General features: G+C 46.3%; 1 protein-coding gene across 1 annotated transcript in view; it reads right to left on the bottom strand.

The window, feature by feature from the left end:
* Positions 1 to 26002, bottom strand: part of LOC145345623 (dynein axonemal heavy chain 8-like) — a 1557438-nt gene that overhangs the window by 138212 nt on the left and 1393224 nt on the right. Inside the window, exon 86 of the mRNA XM_080193457.1 lies at positions 11955 to 12107. Coding sequence (XP_080049583.1) covers positions 11955 to 12107 — 153 coding nt within the window. The remainder of the gene's footprint in view (positions 1 to 11954; positions 12108 to 26002) is intronic.

Genomic DNA, 26002 nt, shown 5'->3' with positions numbered 1-26002 from the left:
GACCTCTCCTGAGCCCTCGGCTCCTTTAACTAGTTGAAAGAAGAAGAAGTCTTAAAGATACAAATACCACATTCACAACGTCCACCTTTAACTTTCTTGTACAATCTTCAAAATCGACTCACTCAACCCAGATTGTGAATAATCATGATACACACAAGTTAGACATTTGTACATTGAAGTAGCAATTGTTCAATGGAAGGATCCTGAGGCTTTCATTTAACATGGGCAGCATGGTGGCACAGTGGTTAGCACTGCTGCCTCACAGCTCCAGGGACCTGGATTCAATTCCCAGCTTGAGTCACTGTCTGTGTGGAGTTTGCCCATTTTCCTCCTCTGCGTAGTGTTACTAAGCAGAGGTTAATCTGCACCCTGAGAATTAACGCGCAAAGAGGAGTATCTTGCCTTATAAACTGTAGAGAGTGTGTGTGAAGTGGTGTGACCTGCGCTTTCAGCAACTTCTAGTGGGTAAATACAAAATAAATCCCTGACACTCACTCTAAAATCAACATGGAACAATTTATTCATCTAACTAATAGTGAACAAATTAACTAAACTATTGATAAACTGAATAAATCCCTTCCACTGTTTCCGAATAAATCAAGATTTTAAAGGTATGCTGTTCCATGAAATACAATTCCCACTCATTAACAAAAATAGAATTTAGTCACTCTCTAAATTCCAACCAGGCTTCCTGTCTTCGGGAATATTCTGGGCTTTCTCTGTTGATTCTTCTGCCTGGAACTTCTTTCTTCTTTGATACCTTTGCTATCTAGATGGTGCTTTCGCTGAGACGTAGGTGAAGCTATGAGAGCCAGTGATTCTCTCTTGAGAGTTGAGTGATGAGAGCTATTAGCTCTGGCAGGTGGCAGTTATTCTACCCCTTTGTCCCATTTCCTCTCTTTTTTATACCCATGATGACATATCATATTGCCCACAATAGGATTGGTCTTAGGTTGTCAAAGCCATCAGATTTAAATTTACAAGGTTTTTGGTATCTCAGTGCCTGATTTAAATTGATTATCTAAAATCAAAAACCTGTTGTCTTGGTAAAAACTGCTGCTTGACCTCTTGATCCAAATGTTTTAGTTTGGGCTCTCGATGTGTTTGCATTTTTTAAAATCTCTAAGCACAGAAAAAGCCCCATCTTTTAACAGGACCATGCAAATTCCTTCTCCCTTTGCATTTTATAATTCTACAAACACCAAATTCTAACTTGCTACTTCCCAATCTAGAATTACTCTTCCCAACTTTGCAACAGTGAGCTTCATCTCGGTGCTCTGGTTTCCTCCACAGTCCAAAGATGTGCAAGTTGGGTCCATTTGCCATGCTAAATTGCCCCTTAGTGTCCGGGATGCTTGGTTAGAGAGATTAGCAGGATAAATATGCGGGGTTGCAGGGAAAAGGCCTGGGTGGAATTGTGATTGATGCAGACAATGGGCTGAATGGTGTCCTACTGCACTGTAGCGATTCTACGATTTTACACTCCTTCAAGTTGTAGGCTTCAACTATGCACAGTTCCAAATATGGTCTTGCGTGGGATTCCTCCATCCAGGCTTGCTGCTTTCTGAATTCTGTCCTAGATTGTAGTCCTTAACATGTGCACATACTTTACTCTGTGGACAGTGTCACTCTCCAATCGTTGTTTGATCCTTTTCTCTGTCACGCACTTTACTCTCTAATGCACATAGGTGTCATTATCACAATGCAACACCCTCTTATATCTTGACAGCTTATACACAATCTCGGTTTGTCACTTGTGAAGGAAATGGTGTGGTTTAGGTTGTGTCAGAGTTCCTTCTCTTCCTTGCATTCCAATTCAATATCTTTTTCATTGACTATTTTCTCATACTGGTTCTTGTGTTTTTCAGCAATTTTGCTTTGGCATGTAATCTCAGCTTCCTTCTCTACTGCTCTGCCTAGTTCTCCCTAGCACATCTCCTTCAGATGACTGGCTTGATTTACCAACCTCTCCCTTTTGTCTTCCGTATCAACCAATCTTCTGGGAGGCGCAGTGGCACAGAGGTTAGCACTGCTGCCTCACAGCACGAAGAGTCCCTGGTCCAACTCCAGTCCTGGGTGACTGTGTGTTGCACACTCTCCCTGTGGGTGCCCTCTGGGTTCTCCGGCTTCCACTCCCCCAAACCCGCCCCACCACCACCACAGTTAAGACGTGCAGGCCAGGTGGATTTGTCCTGATCAATGTGCAGGACCACAGGGACAGGGGGAGGAGTGGGCCTAGGCACAGATGCAGTGAGCCAAAAGATCTCCTCCTGCACTGCAAGGATTCTATGGATTCTGCTTAGATGGTTGTTCTTTATTCCATGCATCCAGTTCTTCCTCCTTACCGAAGTGTCCTGTACACTCTTTTCACCAGTTGCTGTTTAGTCTGAACTATTTCTAGCTCCATTTCCCAGAATTAATAACTCTTTTCTTGATATTCATCTGAAATACCCTTAGATACACTGACAGCACCAAGCGGCCCTTCTTTGTTAAAAGAACTCTTCTCTGCTCCATCTCACGTCGTCTCATCAAGGTATCCTTCTCAACTTCATTTTATCAACTTTTTTCAGTTAGCTGTCAGTTAATTCACCTTATTTTTTATCTTTTCTACAACTTAAGTTATTTTTGGTGATTCTTCTCTCTGTTCAAAGCTCCTAGTTTCTGAAACTTCTGAGTCTTATTCTCAGCAATCACCAGTCTTACTCTTAATCCATTTGCCTCATGCAAGTATTGCAACTGGTGAAGGCAGCATGCAGGACACATTGATATGGAGGAAGAAGTGGATGCATGGAACAAAGAACAATTGCCTAAGCAGGATCCATAGAGTCCCTGCAAAGCAAGAGAAGACCGTTCGGCTCACTGGGTCTGCACCTAGCTGCCTGGGCCCACTCTTGCACCCTCTTCCTGTGGTCCCGCACATTCATCATCCCAACCTTGATTTCCAGCTGTTTGCAAAAAATTTCCAGTCAGATTATATTTTTCACCAGCTGAATACTCAGTTATTGAACACTGGAGTTCTTCCTCAAACTACTGCATTTATTTTTTTGGAATAACCTTCTTTCATCAAGAGAGAATCACAATCATCCTTTAGTCCATTGCTATGCTTTTGCAATCCACTCAGTTTATCTGTTTGCATTTCTTCCAAGGTGAAACCATCATTCCTTTCTAAAAACATTTCTTCCTTATCTTTTTTATTAGACAATTCTCCTGATTTGCTAACTTGTTCAACAGTTCTGTCCTTCCTTTTGGTTTGGCTATATCCTTCACAGCACCCTTGAACACTGAACAGTTTCTGCCTCTCTGCAGACTGCCAGTTTCTCATGTTCATTTGTGTTTTCCACCAGATTTGTCGTTCAATTATTCAGCTGAATCTCTACAGAATTCCCAGTAATGGCTCTGGTAAATGATACCCCTTTGCTTCAATTGTATGGCAATTCTTGAATAGATGATACAGGATGTCCTACATGAGTACCTTGGATTAAACCTTTGATGCATTTCACTCTTTGACTAGCAGTTCTCGCACCCTTCAGCAATCTAATAGCATCAATTATATGGGATTTCCTTGGTCCTTCGAGTTCCATGCTATGAATTCTTTTGCTGAGTTTTGCATGTACTTTTGTTCTCTCGACTCTTTTTACCTTTTATTCACATCTTCATGTTCGAACTCCAATTCCTTCACCACTTATTAATGAATATGGCACAGTTTCTTACTTCTAGATTGATCACAGCTTTATTGCTTGCTTGCATTTCATTGCTAAAACTTTCAAGGAACTTCTCATTATAGCACAAAGGGATTAGGACACAACTGAATTTTGCTGCATTCAACTCTTCAATTAGTCAATAAGAGTTCTGTTGCCCTCTTTCTGGGTTTTCTTCCCCCACCTCCCCCACCCCATTCCCTGCCAGGTCTTCTGACACTTCTTCCTCTCCGGGGTTTCTCAGCATTCCAACTTCTCTTGGGTCTTCCAGTGTTTCAGCTCTCTGGGGTTTCTCAGTGCTCACCCTTTCACTGAGGTCTTTTACTGCCTACTTTGGTGTTGCTTCTTCCTTGAGGGATTATTACCTCCTCTAAGCTCCAGCGTTAATTTACTTGAGGCTTGAATTTACTCTGCTGAGATCTTGCATTGCTTATGGATACTATAGAATTTTTCTCTATCTGAGTCTTCTCTGATTTTTCTGTCCCTTGACCTTTATTACTTTTTGTGGCTGTTTCACTAAATGTTGTACCATGTTAAATGCAGTACTGTTTTAAGACTGTTTTTACACGGCTGCTGTTGCTCAGATAGTTGCAAACTTTTCAACTTTTCTACCCAGAAGGAGATGGTCTGGAATGTTTTTCTCGGGAGTCAGGTTGTCTCACATACTTTAAAAAGTACATAAATGAGCGCTTAGCACATCATAACATTCTAGGCTATGGGCCAAATTCTAGTAAATGGGATTAGGTGGGAGTTCTCCGGAGCAGTCTACTTGGTGGCTGTGGCTGTGGTGAGTACCTGATTTACTTGGAATCGCTTCCGGTTCGCGGGGTTTGTGAGAGTGTAGTTTACTTCCGTACCGGAAGTTAGGCGAGGGGATTGTTGGGAAAGGGGAGCAGGGGGTATAAAAAAGGAGGTAGCGGCACACAGCGGGCAGCATCGGGAGCGGGCAGCGGAGTGAGTGGGAGCTGAGTGAGAAGGGCTTTGGCTCGCTGGGCTTAGGCAAGAGCAGGCTTAGAGAAGGGAGCTGCAGATTTCTACCTTTTGCCACATACAGGAGGTTGGGACATGGCAGGGGCTATGGGGAGGAACATAAGCTGTGTCAGGTGCCGCATGTGGGAGTTCTTGGTGGCGTCACGTCTCCCCAAGGTCCACATCTGTGCTAAATGTTTAGAGTTGCAGCGCTTGAGGGCCCGGGTCAGGCAACTCGAGGGGCGTTTGGAGGATGTGTTTCTGGTCAGGGAAAACGAAGAGATAATGTCTAAGAACCATGAGCAGGAAGAGGTCCCAAGGGCTGTAGAGCAGGATGGGTGGACGACTGTTAGGCGGAAAAAGAGGAAGAAGAAGAGTAGTCATGGTCCCCCGGCCTCCCCTGTGGCCCCCCAAGATTCATCGACAGGGGCACAAAAGGATAGGCAGGGGGGCCAGAATGACTTAGAGGGACAGAAGGGGGCTGGCAATGTGATAGTGGTAGGGGATGGGAGGGTCAAAAGAATTGACAGGAGGTTCTGTGGGCAGAGGCGTGACTCCAGGATGGTGGTTTGCCTCCCTAGGGCAGGGGTACAGGACATATCGGAAAGGGTAGAGGGAATTTTGAAAGGGGAGGGGACCCAGGCAGAGGTAATAATACACGCAGGGGAGAGGGATGTAGGAAGGAGGAGTAGGGTAGAGGTCCGTAGGCAATTTAGGGAGTTGGGGTCCAAACTGAAGAGCAGGACCTCCAGGGTGGTACTCTCTGTGTTGCTGCCCAGTACCAGCAGGGCTAGGAATAACAAGATCATGCAGCTGAATGCATGGTTGAGGGATTGGTGTAGGGTAGAGGGCTTTACTTCTATAGACCACTGGGAGATATTTATGAGAGAAGGGCATCTGTACATGAGGGGTGGGGAGAATTTGAATGGGAGGGGAACTAGTGTCTCAGCGGGGAGGTTAGCTGGGGTGTTCAGGAATGGTTTAAAATAATAGGGAGGGGGGGTGGGGAGGTGGCTGGGAGAGAGTCGGGTGAAAGGAAAATTGTCAGGGAGAAGGAGGTTCCGAGGGACACTCGTGGGTTGAACTGTGTCCGTTTCAATGCTAGGAGTGTGACAGGGAAAACGGATGAGCTTAGGGCCTTGATGTTTGTGAGGAAGTTAGATGTGGTGGCTGTAATGGAGACGTGGTTACGGGAAGGGCAGGACTGGCAGCTGAATGTTCCTGGGTACAAGTGTTTTAGGTGTGACAGAGGAGGGTTGAAGAGAGGTGGAGGGGTGGCACTGTTAGTAAAGGAAAACATCACAGCAGTGCAGAGGGAGGACAATATGGAAGAGATAGGGATTGAGTCACTGTGGGTGGAGTTGAGGAATAAAAAGGGAGAGATTACGTTGCTAGGGGTATACTATAGGCCACCCAACAGCCCGAGGTCAGTGGAGGAAGGCATTTGCAGGGGCATTTTGGATAGGTGCAGGAAGAATAGGGTGGTTGTAGTGGGTGACTTTAATCTACCTGGAGTGAATTGGAGGGGGCCTAGAGCTGGGGGTACGGAGGGAGAGGAGTTTGTGAAATGTGTTTTGGAAGGGTCTCCAGAGCAGTATGTAACTAGCCCGACTAGGGAAGGGGCTATACTGGATTTAGTGTTGGGTAATGAGCCAGGGCAGGTGGTTGAGGTAGAGGTAGGCGAACATGTGGCTAACAGTGACCACAAGTCCGTCTACTTTAGGATAAAAATGGAAAGGGATGAGTGCCGGCCGAACGGGAGTGTGCTGAACTGGGGAAAGGCGAGCTATAGCAGGATTAGGAGGGAGCTGCAGGACACTGATTGGGAGGGACTGTTAGCTGGAAAGTCCACGGTTGGCAAGTGGGAGGCTTTTAAGGGCAAAATGAAATGGTTGCAGGGGAGGTATGTTCCGGTTAAGCGGAAGGATGGGAAAGGTAGGATTAGAGAGCCGTGGATTACAGGGGGTATTGAAGACTTGGTCAGGAAGAAGAGGGAGGCGTATGTTAGGTCGAAACAACTGGGTACAGAGAGTGCACTGGAGGAATATAGAGAGAGTAGGAGGGAGCTAAAAAGGGGAGTTAGAAGGGCGCAAAGGGGGCATGAAATGGCTTTGGCTGCTAGGATTAAGGAAAATCCAAAGGCATTTTATTCCTATATTAGGAGCAAGAGAGTAGTTAGAGGGAAAATTGGTCCTCTTAGGGACAAAAGTGGGGAGATATGTATTGAGTCGGAGGGAATGGGGGAGCTCCTGAATGAATACTTTGCGTCGGTATTCACGAGGGAGAGGGGCTCGGAATCGTGCTGTCTCTTGGAGGGAGCTGAGGATCAGTTGCAGGAAATATCTATTACGAGGGAGGAAGTGCTAGGGCTTTTAGGTAGCGTAAGGACGGATAAAGCTCCAGGGCCTGATGGTATTTATCCCAGGCTGCTTAGGGAGGCGAAAGATGAAATTGCTGGGCCTCTGGCGCACATCTTTGTCTCTTCTTTGGACACAGGTGAGGTCCCAGAAGACTGGAGGGTAGCAAATGTGGTACCGCTGTTTAAAAAAGGTAGTAGGGATAACCCTGGAAATTATAGACCGGTGAGTTTGACATCGGTGGTAGGGAAATTAATGGAAAAAATACTTAGGGGTAGGATGTATGAGCATTTGGAGCGTTGCGATCTGATTAGGGATACGCAACATGGCTTTGTTAGAGGGAGGTCTTGCCTTACGAATCTGGTAGAATTCTTTGAGGAGGTGACAAAAACGGTTGACGATGGGAGAGCCGTTGATGTCATCTATATGGATTTCAGTAAGGCGTTTGACAAAGTCCCTCATGGTAGGCTGGTAGAAAAGGTTAAGGCGCATGGGATACGAGGTCAGGTAGCTAGGTGGATTGAGAACTGGCTGGGTAATAGGAGACAGAGGGTAGTTGTGGAGGGGACCTTTTCGGGCTGGAGGCCAGTGACCAGTGGTGTGCTGCAGGGCTCAGTACTGGGACCTCTCCTCTTTGTAGTATACATAAATGACTTGGAAGAGAGCGTAGGTGGTGTGATCAGCAAGTTTGCAGATGACACCAAGATGGCAGGGTTGGCGGGTACTGAAGTGGAATGTCAGGTGATACAACAGGATATAGATAGGTTGGTGCATTGGGCAGATAGGTGGCAGATGGAATTTAATCCTGACAAATGCGAGGTGATGCATTTTGGAAGGAATAATGCAGAGAGGAGCTATGTGATAAAAGGTAGACCGATTAGGAGTATAGAAATACAGAGGGACCTGGGAGTGCAGGTTCACAAGTCTCTGAAGGTTGCGACCCAAGTGGAGAAGGTTGTTCGGAAGGCTTATGGAATGCTAGCCTTTATAGGAAGGGGTATAGAGTTTAAAAGCTGCCGTCTAATGCTTCAGTTGTATAGAACGTTGGTTAGTCCGCATTTGGAGTACTGCGTCCAGTTCTGGTCACCTTACTACCGGAAGGACGTGGAGGCTCTGGAGAGGGTTCAGAGGAGGTTTACCAGGATGTTGCCTGGTATGGAAGGGCTGGGTTACGAGGAAAGGTTGGAGAAACTGGGACTTTTCTCCTTGGAAAGACGGAGGTTGAGGGGGGACATGATAGAGGTATATAAGATACTGAAGGGAATAGATAGAGTTAATAGTGAGAGACTGCTCCCTAGACTGGGTACAAACACGAGAGGGCATGATTTAAGGGTGAGGGGGGAGAGGTATAATTTGGATGTGAGAGGAAGGTTCTTTACGCAGAGAGTTGTGGGGGTATGGAACACGCTACCGAGTAGGGTGGTGGAGGCAGGAACGTTGGACTCGTTTAAGGTTCAGTTAGATAGACACATGAGTGAAACGAGGATGGAGGGTTATAGTAGGGGCTATTAAATAAGGTTAGAACCTCAGGAGACACCGGAAATGCAGACTTGTATGTTAACGTTTTTGTCTTTTTATTCCGCAGGTGGAGGTCCACCTCGTTGTCAAACGAGGGGCATGCACACGGTGGGTCGTGCATGGGCTGCTCTTGGAAGTTCCGGGAGTGGCCTAGTACTTCGTGTCGGTGTGTGTGCTTGATCCTGGACCGATAGACGGGCGCCGCAACAGCTCGGTGACTAGCACTGCTGGCTGTGCAGATACATGGATTTGGGCCGGTGTCTGTGGGAGTTTGTGCATTCGCCCTGTGGATGCGTGGGTTTCCTCCGGGCGCTCCGGTTCCCTCCCACACCCCAAAGATGTGCTCTTAGGCTGATTGGTTTACCAAATTGACACTATTCTCCCCTGAATCTGGCTAAGTTAGGGGTTCCACTCGTAGACACGCAGGGTAGAATAGGTGTAGGGTGATGCGGCGGTGCGGGCTCGTTGGGCCGAAGGGCCTGTTTCCCGTGCTGGGTTGTTCTTTGTTCTTTGTTTGTTGTTCTAGTTCAGGTGTTTCTCCTGTGCTGGTGCAGACTCACTGGGCTGTAGCACCTCATCTGCACGCTATGATTCTATGAGGACTATGAGCCTCACACTCCCTTTATCCTGTGCTCCCAGAAGAATGTCCTTTGCAGGTCTGGTGCTCTATTCCCCCAAGGATGGACATATTGACTCAAAACGTTAACTCTTTTTTTCTCTCTCCACAGATGTGCCAGATTGACTGAGTTTTCCCAGCATCTTTCTGCTTTAATTTATTCATGTATTCATTTTATGGGATGTGGGTGTCACTGGCTAAGCCAGCATTTATTGCCCATTTCTAGTTGCTCTTCAGAAAATGGTGGTGGAACTGCTGAAGTTCCTGAGGTGTAGGTACACCCACAGTGTTATTGGAGAGGAAATTCTAGGATGGTTCCGAGATGGTAATGCCATTGAATGTCAAGGTGAGATGGTTAGATTCTCTCATGTCCTTGCCTGGCACTTGTGTACGTCAATGTTATGAAGAGTGGAGGAATTAGGAACAAGAGCAATTCAGCCCTTTGAGCCCACTCCCTCATTCTGTATGATCATGGCTGATCTCCATCTCATCCTAACTCCATTTCCTTGCCTTTTCCCCATAACCCTTTATCCCACTTTCAATCAAATATTTATCTATCTTTTCTTGAATCAATTGTTTGACTCATCATCTGCTGTACTCTGGGGCACTTAGTTTCATAGATTCTCAACCCTCTGTGAGAAGTAGTTTCTCCTTATCTTTGTCTTGAACCTCCCCCCTCTTCCTCTACAACCATGACCTCTCGTCCTGGACTGTTTTAGAAGGGGGTTAACATTTACTTTATTAATCCCGTTGAGTATTTCATATACCTCAATCAAATCCCCCCTCACTCTTCTGTACTCCAGCAAATACAAGTCCAAGCTACTCAACTGCTCTTCATATGACAATCCCTTTAAACCTGGAATCAATTGGTAGCACAGTGGTTAGCACTGCTGCCTCACAGCACCAGGGATCATGATTCGAATCCCAATTTGGGTCACTGTTTGTGTGGAGTCTGCACGATCTTGCATGTCTGACTGGGTTTCCTCCGGGTGCTCTGGTTTCCTCCACATTCCAAAAGGTGTGTTCGTTAGGTGCATTGGCAGGTGCCAGAGTGTGGCGACTAGGGGATTTTCACAGTAACTTCATTGCAGTGTTAATGTAAGCCTACTTCTGACAGTAATAGATAAACTTAAAAAAAAACTTCTGAACCGCCTTCAATTCCACCACATCCTTCCTCAAAGAAGGTGACCAACACTGAACACAATATTCCAAGAGTGGTCTCACAACGCCTTATACAATTACAACAACACTTCTCTACTTTTCTACTCTAGACCCTTTACGATAAATGCCAAGATTCCATTTGCCTTCCTTATGACATTCTGCACCTACATACCCACTTTCTGAGACTTATGCACAAGGACACCCAGATCCCTCATGCACAAACACCTTTTGAATCTGTTTCCCATTTAAATAGTAATTTACCCTTTCATTTTTCGAGCCAAAATGGAAACCTTGCAATTATCCACATGAAATTCTATCTGCCAGATTCTATCCCATCCCCCTAGCCTGTCAATATCCATTTAAACTTTTTATGTCCTGCTTTCCCACCTTTTTCCATGTCATCAGCAAATTTCGCTATGTTACACTCTGACCCTGCTTGTCGATCATTAATATAAATTGTAAATAGTTGCGGTCCGACAACTGAACCCTGCAGAACCACATTAGTTACAGATTGCCAACTGGAGAAGGACCCAGTAGGCCGACCCTCTGCTGTCTATCAGTCGGCCAACCCTCAATGAAAGCTACTACTCTACTCCAAACCCATTGGGATTTAACCTTCTGGACCAGTCTCTTGTGTGGCACCTTTTGAAAGGCCAGATGATCACATTCACAACTCAAATCTGGATATTGTGCAGGCCTTGCTGCATTTGATATAAAATGCTTCAGTATCTGAGTATTTCTAGGAGACTGTTTGTCTGACTGTACATATATTCCACTCTTGGCCCTTGAAAAGACCCCACCATTGAAGTGCTGGCTATTAGGTGAATAGTGGAGTTTGGGATTGAATATAAAAGTAGGGAGGTCTTGCTGCGGCTGTATAGGGCATTGGTGAGGCCGCAGCTGGAGTACTGCGTGCAGTTTTGGTCGCCGTACTTACGCAAGGATATTTTGGCCTTGGAGGGAGTGCAGAGGAGGTTTACTAGGCTGATACCGGAGTTGAGGGGGTTGAGCTATGAGGAGAGGCTGAATAAACTAGGCTTGTACTCGTTAGAGTTTAGAAGAATGAGGGGAGATCTCATTGAGACGTATAAGATGATGAATGGGATGGATAGGATAGAGGTGGAGAGACTCTTCCCGCTCAGAAAGGACAGTAGGACTAGGGGGCACAGCCTCAAGATAAAGGGGGGGGGGGCGGTTTAGAACAGAGTTAAGGAGGAACTTTTTCACTCAAAGGGTGGTGAATCTCTGGAATTCTCTGCCCGTTGAAGTGGTGGAGGCTACTTCGCTAAATATTTTTAAGACGCGGGTTGATGGGTTTTTGATAAGCGAGGGGATTAAGGGTTATGGGGAGAGGGCGGGAATGTGGAACTGAGCCATGACAGATCAGCCCTGATCTTATTGAATGGCGGGGCAGGCTCGAAGGGCTAGATGGCCTACTCCTGCTCCTATTTCTTATGTTCTTATGACTACACAATCATCTTGGATTCATGAAGAACTCACAATTTAGGAAACACATTCCCGTGTCAGCCCCTAACATGAGATATTATGGCAATGTCAGGCTCTGAAGGGGCCTTGCAAACCTTTCCAGTGAATGTGTTTTCTAATCGGCTGTCATTTTGCAGTGTAAACACTAACCTGTAGCAATGTGATTGGGAACTTTGGATGTGGTTCAGTGGTTATCCACACTCGGAAAGCCTCATGCACATTCTCACTTGATATTAAGATTTCCAACAGCTCATTCATGAAATCCAATCCCAAATGGCAATTCTGGAGTAAAACCCATCCACCCTGAGGTATGAGAAACAAAAGTTACTATCAGGCTGAGAACCTCCCAAAGTCCTTCAGAATCTACGTGAAACTATAAGTATGATGGAGATATAATCTCGCAAAAAACACTCTATTCATGAAGATTTTAAAAACTCCCACATTTTCTATCAGATAAAATACTTGAAAAAAAAATCAGGTGCTTTTCTTATTGCTTTGTAGATAAATCCACGACACAGGGTTGCATTGATGCAAAAAAGCTAGTCAGGTTCTAAACCAAATAGAATAGGCAGTACTAGTGAAAGTTACATGTATTAAAAGTAGTTTGCAGATGCAGAGGAACAGGACAAAACATTAGCTGCAGGAAGCTCTGAGGACAGAATGCTAATTATTGGAATAGTTCCATGGTGTCTAAATTAAAAGGAGAATGAGAATTTCTAAGGGATATAAAGAACAGAAGGTTATCAGGGATGATAGCAGTCATCTCTGTGTGGGATTGCCTGGAAACAATAACTACTTTATTACAAATGAGTTTCGACAGGAGTGTGCCTGCTGATGTAAAATTTGATACTCCCACCAATTCCCCATCAGCCCCCCACCCCCAACTGTGAAGAGTAGGTGGGTTTACAGGTTGGGGGCAGTTGGTGGAGACTGAATATTTGGGGATGATTCTCCTAAAAGATATGTAAGTGCCCAATTGGTGGGAAAATGGGAGATTTTCCTGCCTGTTATTTGACATACTTGGTGGGATAGTTTGCAGCACTCTGTGCTTCAGCATATTGCTGAGCGGGCTACTGTGCATGACCCCCCCCAACAACTCCTCTCCCGAATCGCCAGCCTCCCGATTGCTTCCCCGGCACCCCCCACTTCCTGATCACCGACATCTTGATTGTTTCTCCAGCACCCCGCACTTCCCGATCACCAAACTCCTGATTGTTTCCTGGGACTCCCCGTACTCCCCCACCCGATTGCAGCTTCCCAATTGCTTCCCCGATATTCCCCCCATTTCCTGATCACAGTTTCTCTATTGCCTTCCTGACATTCCCCCCCTTCCCAATCACCAGCCTCCTAATTCCCTCCGGGCATGCCCAATTCCTAATCACCGGCTTCCTGATTGCCTCCCAGGCGTCCCCACTTCCCAAATGCCAGCCTTTGTGAACCCATCTCCCCCGATTGCCGACATTCCTAACAGCCTACCTTCCCAGGCCAGACTCAGTCACCAGCCCCTTCCCTCCCCCCACACCCCAGCCCCTCTGCCCATGGCCAGTTGGACTTCACCCACGATGACCAGCCCCAAACCCCTGCTGCCTCCCTCTCCCGCTGATTCCTAGTGGAATGGCACCACATTCTCCTCTCCATTACCACCAATTGAACGCATCCCCAGCAGGCCCTGCCCTTGCAAACCCTGCCCCCTTGACACTACGCAGTGCCTAATTTGATTTGATTTATTATTGTCACATGTATTAGCATACAGTGAAAAGAATTGTTTCTTGAGCATTGTACAGACAAAACATACCATTCATAGAGAAGGAAACGAGAGAGTGCAGAATGTAGTATTACAGCCATAGCTAGGGTGTAGAGATAGCAAGGTAGGTCCATTCAAAGGTCTGATGATAGCAGGGAAGAAGTTGTTCTCGAGTCGGTTGATACATGACCTCAGACTTATGTATCTTTCTCCAACCGGAAGAAGGTGGAAGAGAGAATGAATGGGGTGCATGGGGTCCTTAATTATGCTGGCTGCTTTGCTGAGGCAGTGAGAAGTGTAGACAGAGTCAATGGATGGGAGGCTGGATTGTGTGATGGATTGGGCTACATTCATAACCTTTTGTAGTTTCTTGTGGTCTTGGGCAGAGCAGGAGCCAAACAAAACTGTGATACAATCAGGAAGAATGCTTTCTATGGTGCATCTGAAAAAGTTGGTGAGAGTCTTGGCTGACATGTCAAATTTCCTTAGTCTTCAAGGAAAGTTGGTGGGTTTTCTTAACTATAGCGTCGGCATTGGGGGACCAGGACAGGTTGTTGGTGATCTGGACACCTAAAAACCTGAAACTCTCGACCCTTTCTACTTTGTCCTACTTCGTCTACTTCATGATAGTAATTTCTGGACTGTTACCAGTGCCATGTGCTAGTGAGAGTAGGAATAAGAAGATTGGGCAGATGAACATAGAACATTACAGCGCAGTACAGGCCCTTCGGCCCTCGATGTTGTGCCAACCAGTGGACTAATGACCCTCTAACCTAAACTATTCCAATGTTATCCATATGCCTATCCACTGACCATTTGAATGCCCTTAAAGTTGGTGAGTCCACAACTGCTGCAGGCAAGGCATTCCACACTCTTACTACCCTCTGAGTAAAGAACCTACCTCTGACATCCATCCTATAATTACCACCCCTTAATTTAAAGCTATGTCCCCTCGTGTTAGCCATCACTATCTAAGGAAAAAAGCTCTCACTGTCCACCCTATCCAATCCTCTGATCATCTTACGTAACAACATAAGAACATAAGAAATAGGAGCAGGAGTAGGCCATCTAGCCCTTTGAGCCTGCCCCGCCATTCAATAAGATCATGGCTGATCTGAAGTGGCTCAGTTCCACTTTCCCGCTTTCTCCCCATAACCCTTAATTCCCCTGTCTATCAGAAATCTATCTACCCGTGACTTAAATATATTTAGTGAGGTAGCCTCCACCACTTCAGCGGGCAGAGAATTCCAGAGATTCACCACCCTTTGAGTGAAGAAGTTCCTCCTCAACTCCGATCTAAACTGCTCCCCACTTATTTTGAGGCTGTGCCCTCTAGTTCTGCTATCCTTTCGAAGCGGGAAGAATCTCTCTACCTCTACCCTATCTAGCCCCTTCATTATCTTATACATCTCTAGAAGATCCCCCCTCATCCTTCTAAACTCCAACGAGTACAGGCCCAGTCTATTCAGTCTCTCTTCATAGTCCAACCCCCTCATCTCTGGTATCAGCCTAGTGAACCTTCTCTGTACCCCCTCCAAGGCCAATATATCTTTTCACAAGTACGGCAACCAAAACTGCACACAGTACTCCAGCTGCGGCCTCACCAGTGCCCTGTATAGTTACAGCAAGACCTCCCTGCTTTTATATTCTATCCCCCTCGCTATAAAGGCCAACATCCCATTCGCCTTCTTGATCACCTGCTGCACCTGCAGACTGGGTTTTTGCAATTCGTGCACAAGGACCCCCAGGTCCCTCTGCACCATAGCATGCTGCAGCTTTTCGCCTTTTAAATAAAAATCCCTCCCACTATTATTTTTACCAAAGTGGATAACCTCACATTTGCTAATGTTATACTCCATCTGCCAGGTCCTTGCCCACTCACTCAGCCTATCCAGATCTCTCTGCAGACTTTCCACGCCCTCCAGGCAATTCGCTTTTCCACTCATCTTCGTGTCATCAGCAAATTTTGTTACCTTACACTCAGCCCCCTCCTCCAGATGGTCTATGTAAATGGTAAACAGTTGGGGCCCCAGCACCGATCCCTGTGGCACGTCACTAGTCACCAACTGCCAACCAGAATAGCACCCATTTATCCCAACTCTCTGCTTCCTGTTGGATAACTAATCCTCTATCCATGCGAACACCTTACCCCCAACCCTGCGCACCCTAACCTTCTGTAGCAACCTTTTTTGAGGCACCTTATCGAACGCCTTCTGGAAATCTAAAAACACCACATCCACCGGTTTCCCTCTGTCTACCGCACTAGTCACATCTTCATAAAAATCCAGTAAATTAGTTAAACACAACTTCCCCTTCACGAATCCGTGCTGTGTCTGCTTGATTAAACCATTCTCTTCTAGGTGCCTCGCTATTTCTTCTTTGATGATGGATTCTAGCATTTTTCCAACTACAGACGTTAAACTAACCGGCCTATAATTCCCTGCCTTTTGTCTGCTACCTTTTTTAAACAGCGGCGTAACATTTGCTGTTTTCCAATCCTCCGGCACTTCCCCAGCGTCCAGCGAATTTTGATAAATAATTACTAAGGCATCCACTATTTCTTTCAGAGCCCTGGAATGCATTCCATCCGGTCCCAGGGACTTGTCTACCTTCATCTTGTATGCCACAATTAGGTCACCTCTTACCCTTCTTCTCTCTAACGAAAACAACCTCAAGTCCCTCAGCCTTTCCTCATAAGATCTTCTTGAATGTGCAGCTTGAGGGCTGGTGCAGGAATTTAGATTTTTAGATCATTGAGATCTTTTCTGGGGAAGGGGTGACTTGTTCAAGAGGGACGGGCTACACCTAAACTGGAAGAGGACGAACATCCTGGTGGTGAAACTTGCTAGAGCTACTCGGGAGGGTTTAGATTAGTTTGGCAGGGGGGTGGGACTCAAAGCAGTAGGGAGACAGAAGAGGGGGTTGAAGACAGCGCAGGATTAAAGAAAGCATATGAAGTAGTAAAGATAGTGTCGGTAATCCTCGTGCCAGACAGATCAGGCAGAGAGCAAGGGAAGTGCAGATTAATCTGCACTTATTTCAAAGCAAGAAGCCTGATGGGCAAAGCAGATGAACTCAGTGACCAAAAGAGAAAATGCTGGAAAATCTCAGCAGGTCTGGCAGCATTTCTAAGAGAGAAAAGAGCTGACGTTTCGAGTCCAGGTGACCCTTTGTCAAAGATGAGCTCAGGGCATGAATGGGTACGTGGGACTGGGATATTATAGCAATTACAGAAACATGGCTTAGGGGGGGACAGGACTGACAGCTCAATGTTCCAAGGTACAGATGCTATAGGTAAGATAGAAAAGGAGGTAAGAGAGGAGGGGGAGTTGTACTTTTGATTAGGGAAAGCATCACGGCCATACTGAGAGAGGATATATCCGAGGGTTTGGTCACTGAATCTATATGGGTAGAACTGAGAAATAAGAAGGGGGAAATCGCTTTGATAGGGTTGTACTATAAGCCCCCAACAGTTGGCAGGAAATTGAGGAGCAAATATGTAAGGAGATTACAGATAGCTCCAAGAAAAATAGGGGGGTAATAGTCGGAGATTTTAACGTTCCCAACATTGACTGGAACAGCCAAAGTATTATAGGGTTGGATGGAGAGAAATTTGTTGAGTATATTCAGGAGGAATTTCTCATTCAGTATGTGAATGGCCCAACTAGAGAGGGGGTAAAACTTGACCTCCTCTTGGCAAATAAGAAAGGGCAGGTGACAGAAGTGTGAGTGAGGGATCACTTTAGGACCGGTGACCATAATTCTACTGGTTTTAAGATAGCTATGGAGAATGATAGGTCTGGCCCAAAAGTTGAAATTCTAAACTGGGGCAAGGCCAATTTTGATGGTATCAGGCAGGAACTTTCAAAAGTTAATTGGGGGAGCCTGTGGGAAGGCAAAGGTCTGGTAAATGGCATGCTTTCAAAAACATGTTAACCAGGGTTCAGAGTAAACACATTCCTCTTAGAGTGAAGGGCAAGACTGGCAGAAGTAGGGAACTCTGGATGACTTGGGTTATTGAGACCTTGGTCAAGAAGAAGAAAGAGGCACATGACATGTATAGGCAGCTGGGATCAAGTGAATCGCTTGAAAAGTATAGGGAGTGTAGGATAGAGTTAAGAGAAAAATCAGGAGACAAAGAGGGGACACGAGATTGTTTTGGCAGATAAGGCAAAGGAAAATCCAAAGAGGTTCAACAAATACATAAAGGGCAAAAGAGTAACAAGGGAGAAAGTAGGACCTCTTAAGGATCAACAAGGTCATCTATGTGCAGATCCACAAGAGACGGGTAAGATCCTCAATGAATATTTCTCATCAGTATTTACCGTTGAGAAAAGCATGAATGTTAGGGAACTTGGGGAAATGAATAGTGATGTCTTGAGAAGTGTACATATTACAGAGAAGGAGGTGCTGGAAGTTTTAAAGTGCATCAAGGTAGATAAGTCCCCGGGACCTGATGAAGTGTATCCCAGGACATTGTGGGAGTGTACAGAGGAAATTGCAGGTCACCTTGTAGAGATATTTGAATCATCGATAGTCACAGGTGAGATGCCTGAAGATTGGAGGCAAATGTTGTGCCTTTACTTAAAAAAGGCTGCATGGAAAAGCCTGGGAATGACAGGCCAGTGAGCCTGTTAGGCTCAGTGAGTCAGTTGTTGGAAGATATTTTGAGAGACAGGGTCTACAGGCATTTAGAGACACAAGGACTGATTAGAAACAGTTAGCATGGCTTTGTGAGTAGAAAACCATGTCTCGCAAATTTGATTGAGTTTTTTGAAAGGGTAACCAAGAAAGTATATGAGGGCAGTGCAGTTGATGTTGTCTACATGGACTTCAGCAAGGCCTTTGATATGGTTCTGCATGGGAGGTTGTTGCATAAGGTTAAATATCATGGGATCCGGGGTGAGGTATCTAAATGGATACAAAATTGACTTGATTACAAAAGACAGATGATGATTGTAGAGGGTTGATTTCAAATTGAAAGTCTGTGACCAGCAGTGTGCCTCAGGGATCAGTGCCGGGTCCACTGTTACTTGTCATTTATATTAATGATTTGGATGACAATATATATTGTTCTGTGGGAGCACTGAAGAGAGGTAGCGATTTGCGTGAGGAGAGCTTGTGGGTGAGTAGAGCAATTTTTTAAAGCTAACTTTTTACTAGTTTTTTTTTAAAATTTAATACCGGAAGCAGTTGCTAAGGCACTCGGGTAGAGTTTTTTTTTAACCTTACTATAAATTAGAGCGGTGAGGAATCCCGATACTCTACATAGGTAGAGTATCCCAACCCTCCCTCCTCCTCTAACCTAAAAAAGAGAGAGAGAGAGAGAGAAGGGCTCTGACTGAGAGCAGGTAAGTTTGTTTTTGTTTTTGAGTGTGCTGTAAGGGCTTTGGCTCACAGGGCCAAAGAGATAAGGGTGAGGCAAGGTAAGTTATAAGTTTTTTTTTACTTTTTCCTCTGGGTTACTAAAAAGGGTAAACACAGTAAAAAGTCTGACAACACCAGGTTTTAGTCCAACCTATTTATTTGATAATATACTCACTAGCTTTCGGGGTTACCCCCTTCGTCAGGTGAATGGAGAGTTCTGGCCTCAGACAGAGCATATAAAGCACAGGCAGTTTAGAGATTACTGATTAAAATACGAATCTTTACACCTAACCTGCTGTTCAAGACCTGAAGTGGCTGATAATGTGAGTGGAAGGAGCACTGATCACAGTGCTCCTTCCACTCACCGATCTCCTCAGAAGGCAAACACGGGACACAGTGGACAGAGTACCCTTCGTCGTCCAGTGCTTCCCCGGAGCGGAGAAGCTACGACATCTTCTCCGGAGTCTTCAACATATCATTGACGAAGACGAACATCTCGCCAGGGCTATCCCCACACCCCCACTTCTTGCCTTCAGACAACCACACAACCTCAAACAGACCATTGTTCGCAGCAAACTACCCAGTCTTCAGGAGAACAGTGACCACAATTCCACACAACCCTGCCATAGCAACCTCTGCAAGACACGCCGGATCATCAACATGGATACCATCATCACACGTGAGAATACCATCCACCAGGTACACGGTAAATACTCTTGCAACTCGGCCAACATTGTCTACCTGATACGTTGCAAGAAAGGATGTCCCGAAGCATGGTACATTGGGGAGACCATGCAGACGCTACGACAACCGATGAATGAACATCGCTCGACAGTCACCAGGCAAGACTGTTCCCTTCCTGTTGGCGAACACTTCAGTGGTCATGGGCATTCAGCCTCTGACCTTCGGGTAAGCATTCTCCAAGGCGGCCTTCACGACACACGACAGCGCAGAGTCGCTGAGCAGAGACTGATAGCCAAGTTCCGCACACATGAGGATGGTCTCAACAGGGATCTTGGGTTCATGTCACACTATCTGTAACCCCCGTGACTTGCCTGGGTTTGCAAAACCTCACTTACTGTACTGTCTGGAGACAATACACATCTCTGTAACCCATGCTCAGTGCTCCTTCCACTCACATTGTCAGCCACTTCAGGTCTTGAACAGCAGGTTAGGTGTAAAGATTCGCATTTTAATCAGTAATCTGTAAACTGTCTGTGCTTTATATGCTCTGTCTGAGGCCAGAACTCTCCATTCACCTGATGAAGGGGGTAACCCCGAAAGCTAGTGAGTATATTATCAAATAAATAGGTTGGACTAAAACCTGGTGTTGTCAGACTTTTTACTGTGTTTACCCCAGTCCAACGCCGGCATACCCACATCATGATTACTAAAAAGGGGCAAGTATGGGTGTGAGGCCAGTATGTTGTTGCCAATGCAATATGTGGGAGGTCTTGGAGGCTCCTGGTCTCCCAGACATCCATATCTGTGCTCGGTGTGTGGAGCTGCAGTCCCTAAGGGACCAGGTTAAGAAACTGGAACTGCAGCTCGAGGACCTTCGTCTCCTTAGAGAGAGTGAGGAGGTAATTGACAGGAGCTATCAGCAAGCAGTCACACCAGGGCAACGGGAAGAAGGCACGTGGGTAACTATTAGGAAGGGGAAACCTCAGGTGATGGAGAGCACGCCGGTGGATGTCCCCCTTCAAAATAAGTACTCCGGCCTGAGTACTACTGGGGGGGACAGCTCACCTAGGGGAGGAAGCGGTGGCCAGGTCTCTGGAGCTGAGCCAGTATGCCAAAAAATTAAAAATGAGAGCAGAAAGGTAGTACTAATAGGGGACTGCACAGTGAGGGGGGGGGGCGGACAGGCGTTTATGTGGACGTAGACGTGAGTCGCGGATGGTGGTTTGTCTCCCTGGAGCTGGGATCAGGGATGTCTCTGGGCGTGTCCCAGACATCCTGAAGGGGGAGGATGAGGAACCGGAGGTTGTAGTGCATATAGGTACTGCTGACGTAGGCAAGAAGAGGGAGGCAGTCATGAAAAGGGACTATAGGGAACTGGGTAGGCAGCTGAGGAAGAGGAAAGCGAAGGTAGTAATCTCAGGATTGCTGCCTGTGCCACGGGAGAATGAGGGCAGGAATGGAATGAGGCGGAGGGTGAATGTGTGGCTGAGGGACTGGAGCAGGGGGCAGGGATTTCGGTTCCTAGATCATTGGGACCTCTTTAGGAGCAGGTGTGACCTGTACCGTAAAGACGGGTGGCACTTGAATCGCAGGGGAATTAATATCTTGGTGGGAAGACTGGCTAGGGCTACTGGGGGGACTTTAAACTAGAAAGGATGGGGGGAGGGAATAGTGATGGGGAGACTGGGACCGAGGAGGTTCGCTCCCAGGTAGGGGAGGACTGCAGGCAGTATGAGAGGGAGGTTAGACAGGGGGTGGAGAAGGGAAATGTCCAGACTGAGGGGGTGAAGTGTATATATTTTAATGCAAGGAGTGTAGTGAATAAGGTAGATGAGCTTAGGGCGTGGATTGCTGCTTGGGAATGTGATGTGGTGGCCATTACCGAGACTTGGATGTCTCAGGGACAGGACTGGGTACTTCAGGTGCCAGGATTCAGATGCTTCAGGAAGGACAGGGAGGGTGGCAGAAGAGGTGGTGGAGTGGCACTGTTGATCAGGCACAGTGTCATGGCTGCAGAGAAAGAGGATGCCGTGGAAGGACTGTCTACAGAGTCTCTGTGGGTGGAAGTTAGGAACAGCAAAGGGTCAAAAACTTTGCTGGGTGTTTTCTATAGGCCACCCAATAGTGACAGGGAAGTTGAAGTGCAGATAGGGAAACAGATCCTAGAGAGATGTAGAAATAACAGAGTTGTTGTGATGGGAGACTTCAATTTCCCAAACATCGATTGGAATATCCCAAGGGTAAGGGGTTTGGATGGGGAGGAGTTTGTTAGGTGGGTTCAGGAGGGTTTCCTGACACAGTACGTGGATGAGCCTACGAGGGGAGAGGCTGTACTTGACCTGGTACTGGCGAATGAACCAGGGCAGGTGATGGATCTCTCGGTAGGAGAGCATCTTGGGAAGGGTGACCATAATTCTATCTCCCTCACAATTGCATTGGAACGAGATAGGATCAGGCAGGCTAGGAAGGTGTTTGTCTGGAGTAAGGGGAAATATGAAGACGTCAGGCAGTTAATTGGACAAATAAACTGGAAGGAGGCATTCTTGGGGAAAAGTACCAAAGGAAGGTAGCGGATATTCAAGGAATGTTTGTCTGGAGCTCTGCATGACAACGTTCCGATGAGACAAGGAGGTTTTGGTAGGTCGCGGGAACCGTGGTGCACGAAGGCTGTGGTGAACCTAGTCAGGAAGAAAAGGAAGGTGTACAAAAGGTTCAGAGAGCCAGGAGATGTTAAGGATCTAGAGGAGTATAAGGCTTGTAGAAAGGAGCTTAAAAAGGAAATTAGGAGAGCCAGAAGGGGTCATGAGAAGGCCTTGGCGGGTAAGATTAAGGAGAATCCCAAGGCCCTCTACAAATATGTGAAAAGTAAAAGGATGAGAAGAGAAGGGATAGGAACTATAAAAGGTGAAGGGGGAAACGTCTGTGTGGAACCAGAAGAAATGGCAGAGGTGCTTAATGAGTACTTTGCCTCAGTATTCACGGTGGAAACTGATCTGGGAGATTTTGCTGCAGGTTTGCAGCAGATGGAAAAGATTGAGTATGTGGATGTTAAGAAAGAGGATGTGTTAGAACTTCTGAATTCTATCAAGATAGATAAGTCACCGGGACCAGATGGGATGTACCCCAGGTTACTGTGGGAGGCGAGGGAAGTGATTGCAGAGCCCCTGGCGATGATCTTTGCGTTGTCAATGGAGACGGGAGAGGTTCTGGAGGATTGGAGGATTGTGGATGAGGTTCCTATTTTCAAGAAAGGGAACAGGGATAGCCCGGGAAATTACCTACCGGTGAGTCTGACCTCAGTGGTTGGTAAGTTGATGGAGAGGCTTCTGAGGGACAAGATTTATGAGCATTTGGAGAGGTTTAGCATGATCAGAAATAGTCAGCATGGTTTTGTCAAGGGCAGGTCGTGCCTTACGAGCCTAGTTGAGTTCTTTGAAAATGTGACTGAACACTTTGACAAAGGAAGAGCAGTGGACGTGGTGTACATGGACTTCAGCGAGGCGTTTGATAAGGTCCCCCATGCAAGACTTCTTGAGAAGGTGAGAGGGCATGGGATTCAAGGGGCTGTTGCCTTGTGGATCCAGAACTGGCTTGCCTGCAGAAGGCAGAGAGTGGTTGTGGATGGGTCTTTTTCTGCATGGAGGTCAGTCACCAGTGGAGTGCCCCAGGGATCTGTTCTAGGACCCTTGCTGTTTGTCATTTTCATAAATGACCTGGATGAGGAAGTGCAGGGATGGGTTAGTAAGTTCGCCGATGACACGAAGGTTGGTGGTGTTGTGGATGGTCTGGACGAATGTCAGAAGTTGCAGCAGGACATAAGTAGGATGCAAGACTGGGCGGAGAAGTGGCAGATGGACTTCAATGTGGATAAATGTGTAGTGGTCCATTTTGGCAGAACCAACGGGATGAACGAGTACACTATCAAGGGCAGGAGTCTTAGCTGTGCTGAAGAGCAGAAGGATCTTTGGGTCCGGGTCCACAGGACTCTTAAATCGGCCTCACAGGTGGAGGATGTGGTCAAGAAGGCGTATGGTGTACTGGCCTTCATTAATCGAGGGATTGAGTTTAGGAGTTGGGAGGTAATGCTGCAACTTTATAAGACCCTTGTCAGACCCCACTTGGAGTACTGTGTGCAGTTCTGGTCGCCTCACTACAGGAAGGATGTGGAAGCTATTGAGAGGGTACAGAGGAGATTTACAAGGATGTTGCCTGGATTGGGAGGCATGCCTTATGAAGATAGGTTGAGGGAGCTAGGTCTCTTCTCCCTGGAGAGATGAAGGTTGAGAGGCGACCTGATAGAGGTTTATAAAATGTTGAGAGGAATAGATAGGGTGGATTCTCAGAGTCTATTTCCCCGGGTTGAAATGGTCGCTACGAGAGGACACAGGTTTAAGGTGCGGGGAGGAAAGTACAGAAGTGATGTTAGGGGTAAGTTTTTCACTCAGAGGGTGGTGAGTGAATGGAATCGGCTGCCGTCAGTGGTGGTGGAGGCGAACTCGCTGGGGTCTTTTAAAAGACTTCTGGATGAGTATATGGGATTTAATGGGATTGGGGGTTATAGATAGGTCTGTGGATTGGTAGGTATTGATGTGATCGGCGCAACTTGTGGGCCGAAGGGCCTGTTTGTGCTGTAGCGTTCTATGTTCTATGTTCTATAAGTTTGCAGGTGACACCAAGGTTGGTGGCATAGTGGACAGCACAGAAGGTTATCTTGGTTTACAACAGGATCTTGATCAATTGGGCCAGTGGGTTGATGAATTGCTCATCTTTTCATGGATTCAGTGCTACTTACCTGCCCATTAACCAGTGCCCTTAATTCCTTTATTGTTCAAAAATGTATCTATCCTCACCTTAAAAAACAAACAGAGCAAATTTACAATGGAGAATCTCAATATTAGTAATTTCTGGATTACTCCCACTGACATTTGCAAGTAAGTACAGGAATAGACAAGTAGTCTGATGGATGGGCTGTTGGAGACGATATGTGGGGGAGACTTTAGATCTCTGTGATTTTTATGACAAGCTCTGGAGAAATATTTTGCACCTCTACAGGGCTGGGGTGTGGTGGGGAGCCTTAGTAGTGAGATGCGGCTCAAATAGTTTGGCATAGCAAATGGGAGCCTGGAATACATTCAGAAAGGAGAGAAACAAAGCTGAAAATCAGAGTAAGGAAATTAGTCAGAGAGATTGGAAAGCAGAGAAAATAAGGGGTAAACTATTAGGTAGGAATCCATGGTTACCAAATTTGCACTGTTTGAGATTGGTCTTAACTTGTAATATATATTTTAAAGGGTCATATCATGCTTTAAGAGCTGATCAAATGATTTAACGGTGATGTCATTAGGGTGTTCCCACTGGCTGCTATTTTGCTATCAATTGGATTCTGTACAAGCAAGACCTCCTAGAATAAATCTGTTATAGTCAGTCATAAAGGCTCACAGCATGGAAACAGGCCCTTTGGCCCAATTTGTCCATGTGCCTTTTTTCATGGCTAAGCTAATCCCAATTGCCTGCATTTGGCCAATATCCCTCAAAAGCCATCTTACTCATGTCACTGTCCAAATGTTTTTTAAAAGACAAAATTGTACCCACCTCACCTACTATTTCTGGCAGCTTGTTCCAGACACTCACCACCCTCTGTGTGAAAAAATTGCCCCTCTGGACCATTTTATATCTCTCTCCTTTTACCTTAAATCTATGCCCTCTAGTTTTAGATTCCTCTACCTATGGGAAAAGATACTGACTATCTAGCTGATCTGTGCCCCTCATTATTTTATAGACCTCTATGAAATCACCCCTCAGCCTTCTACACTCCAGAGGAAAAATGTTCAAGTCTATCCAGCCTCTCCTGGTAGCATCCGAGTAAATCTTTTCTGCATTCTTTCTAGTCTACATCTAGTGGACTCCACAATAAAGGGGTGCAAATTTAGGGAATTATATGTGTGCCAGATTAAGGGAGATCCAATTTATTGACACCAATCAGCGTAAAAGCATGTTTTTGGGGTATGAGAGGAAACCAGAGCACCCGGAGAAAACCCACGCAAACACAGGGAGAATGTGCAAACTCCCACAGACATTGACCCAAGCCAGAGATCCGACCCGGGTCCCTGTAACTGCACAGCAAACAGTGATAGTCACCGAGCTGTCGTGTTGCCCGTCAATTGGTCCAGTTTAAGCGTACACTAACGACGTGAAGCACTGGGCAACTCTCGAAGCAACATCCAAGAGTAGCCCGCACACGACCCACCACGTGTATGCCCCTTGTTGGCTAACAAGGCGGACCGAATCATCTGTGGATGTAAAAGAGGCATCGATAAACATACAATAGCCTATACAGACGTTAATGGAAGATCCATTAGATGACTTTGTTGATCCTTAAGAAGCCCTACTCTCTCCCTAGTTA

This window comes from Carcharhinus amblyrhynchos, chromosome 7 (assembly GCF_965287045.1).
Source record: "Carcharhinus amblyrhynchos chromosome 7, sCarAmb.v2.hapA, whole genome shotgun sequence".
Classification (NCBI taxonomy): domain Eukaryota; kingdom Metazoa; phylum Chordata; class Chondrichthyes; order Carcharhiniformes; family Carcharhinidae; genus Carcharhinus; species Carcharhinus amblyrhynchos.
The sequence above is the reverse complement of the archived record's forward strand: the minus strand, read 5'-3'. Positions and strand labels throughout refer to the sequence as shown.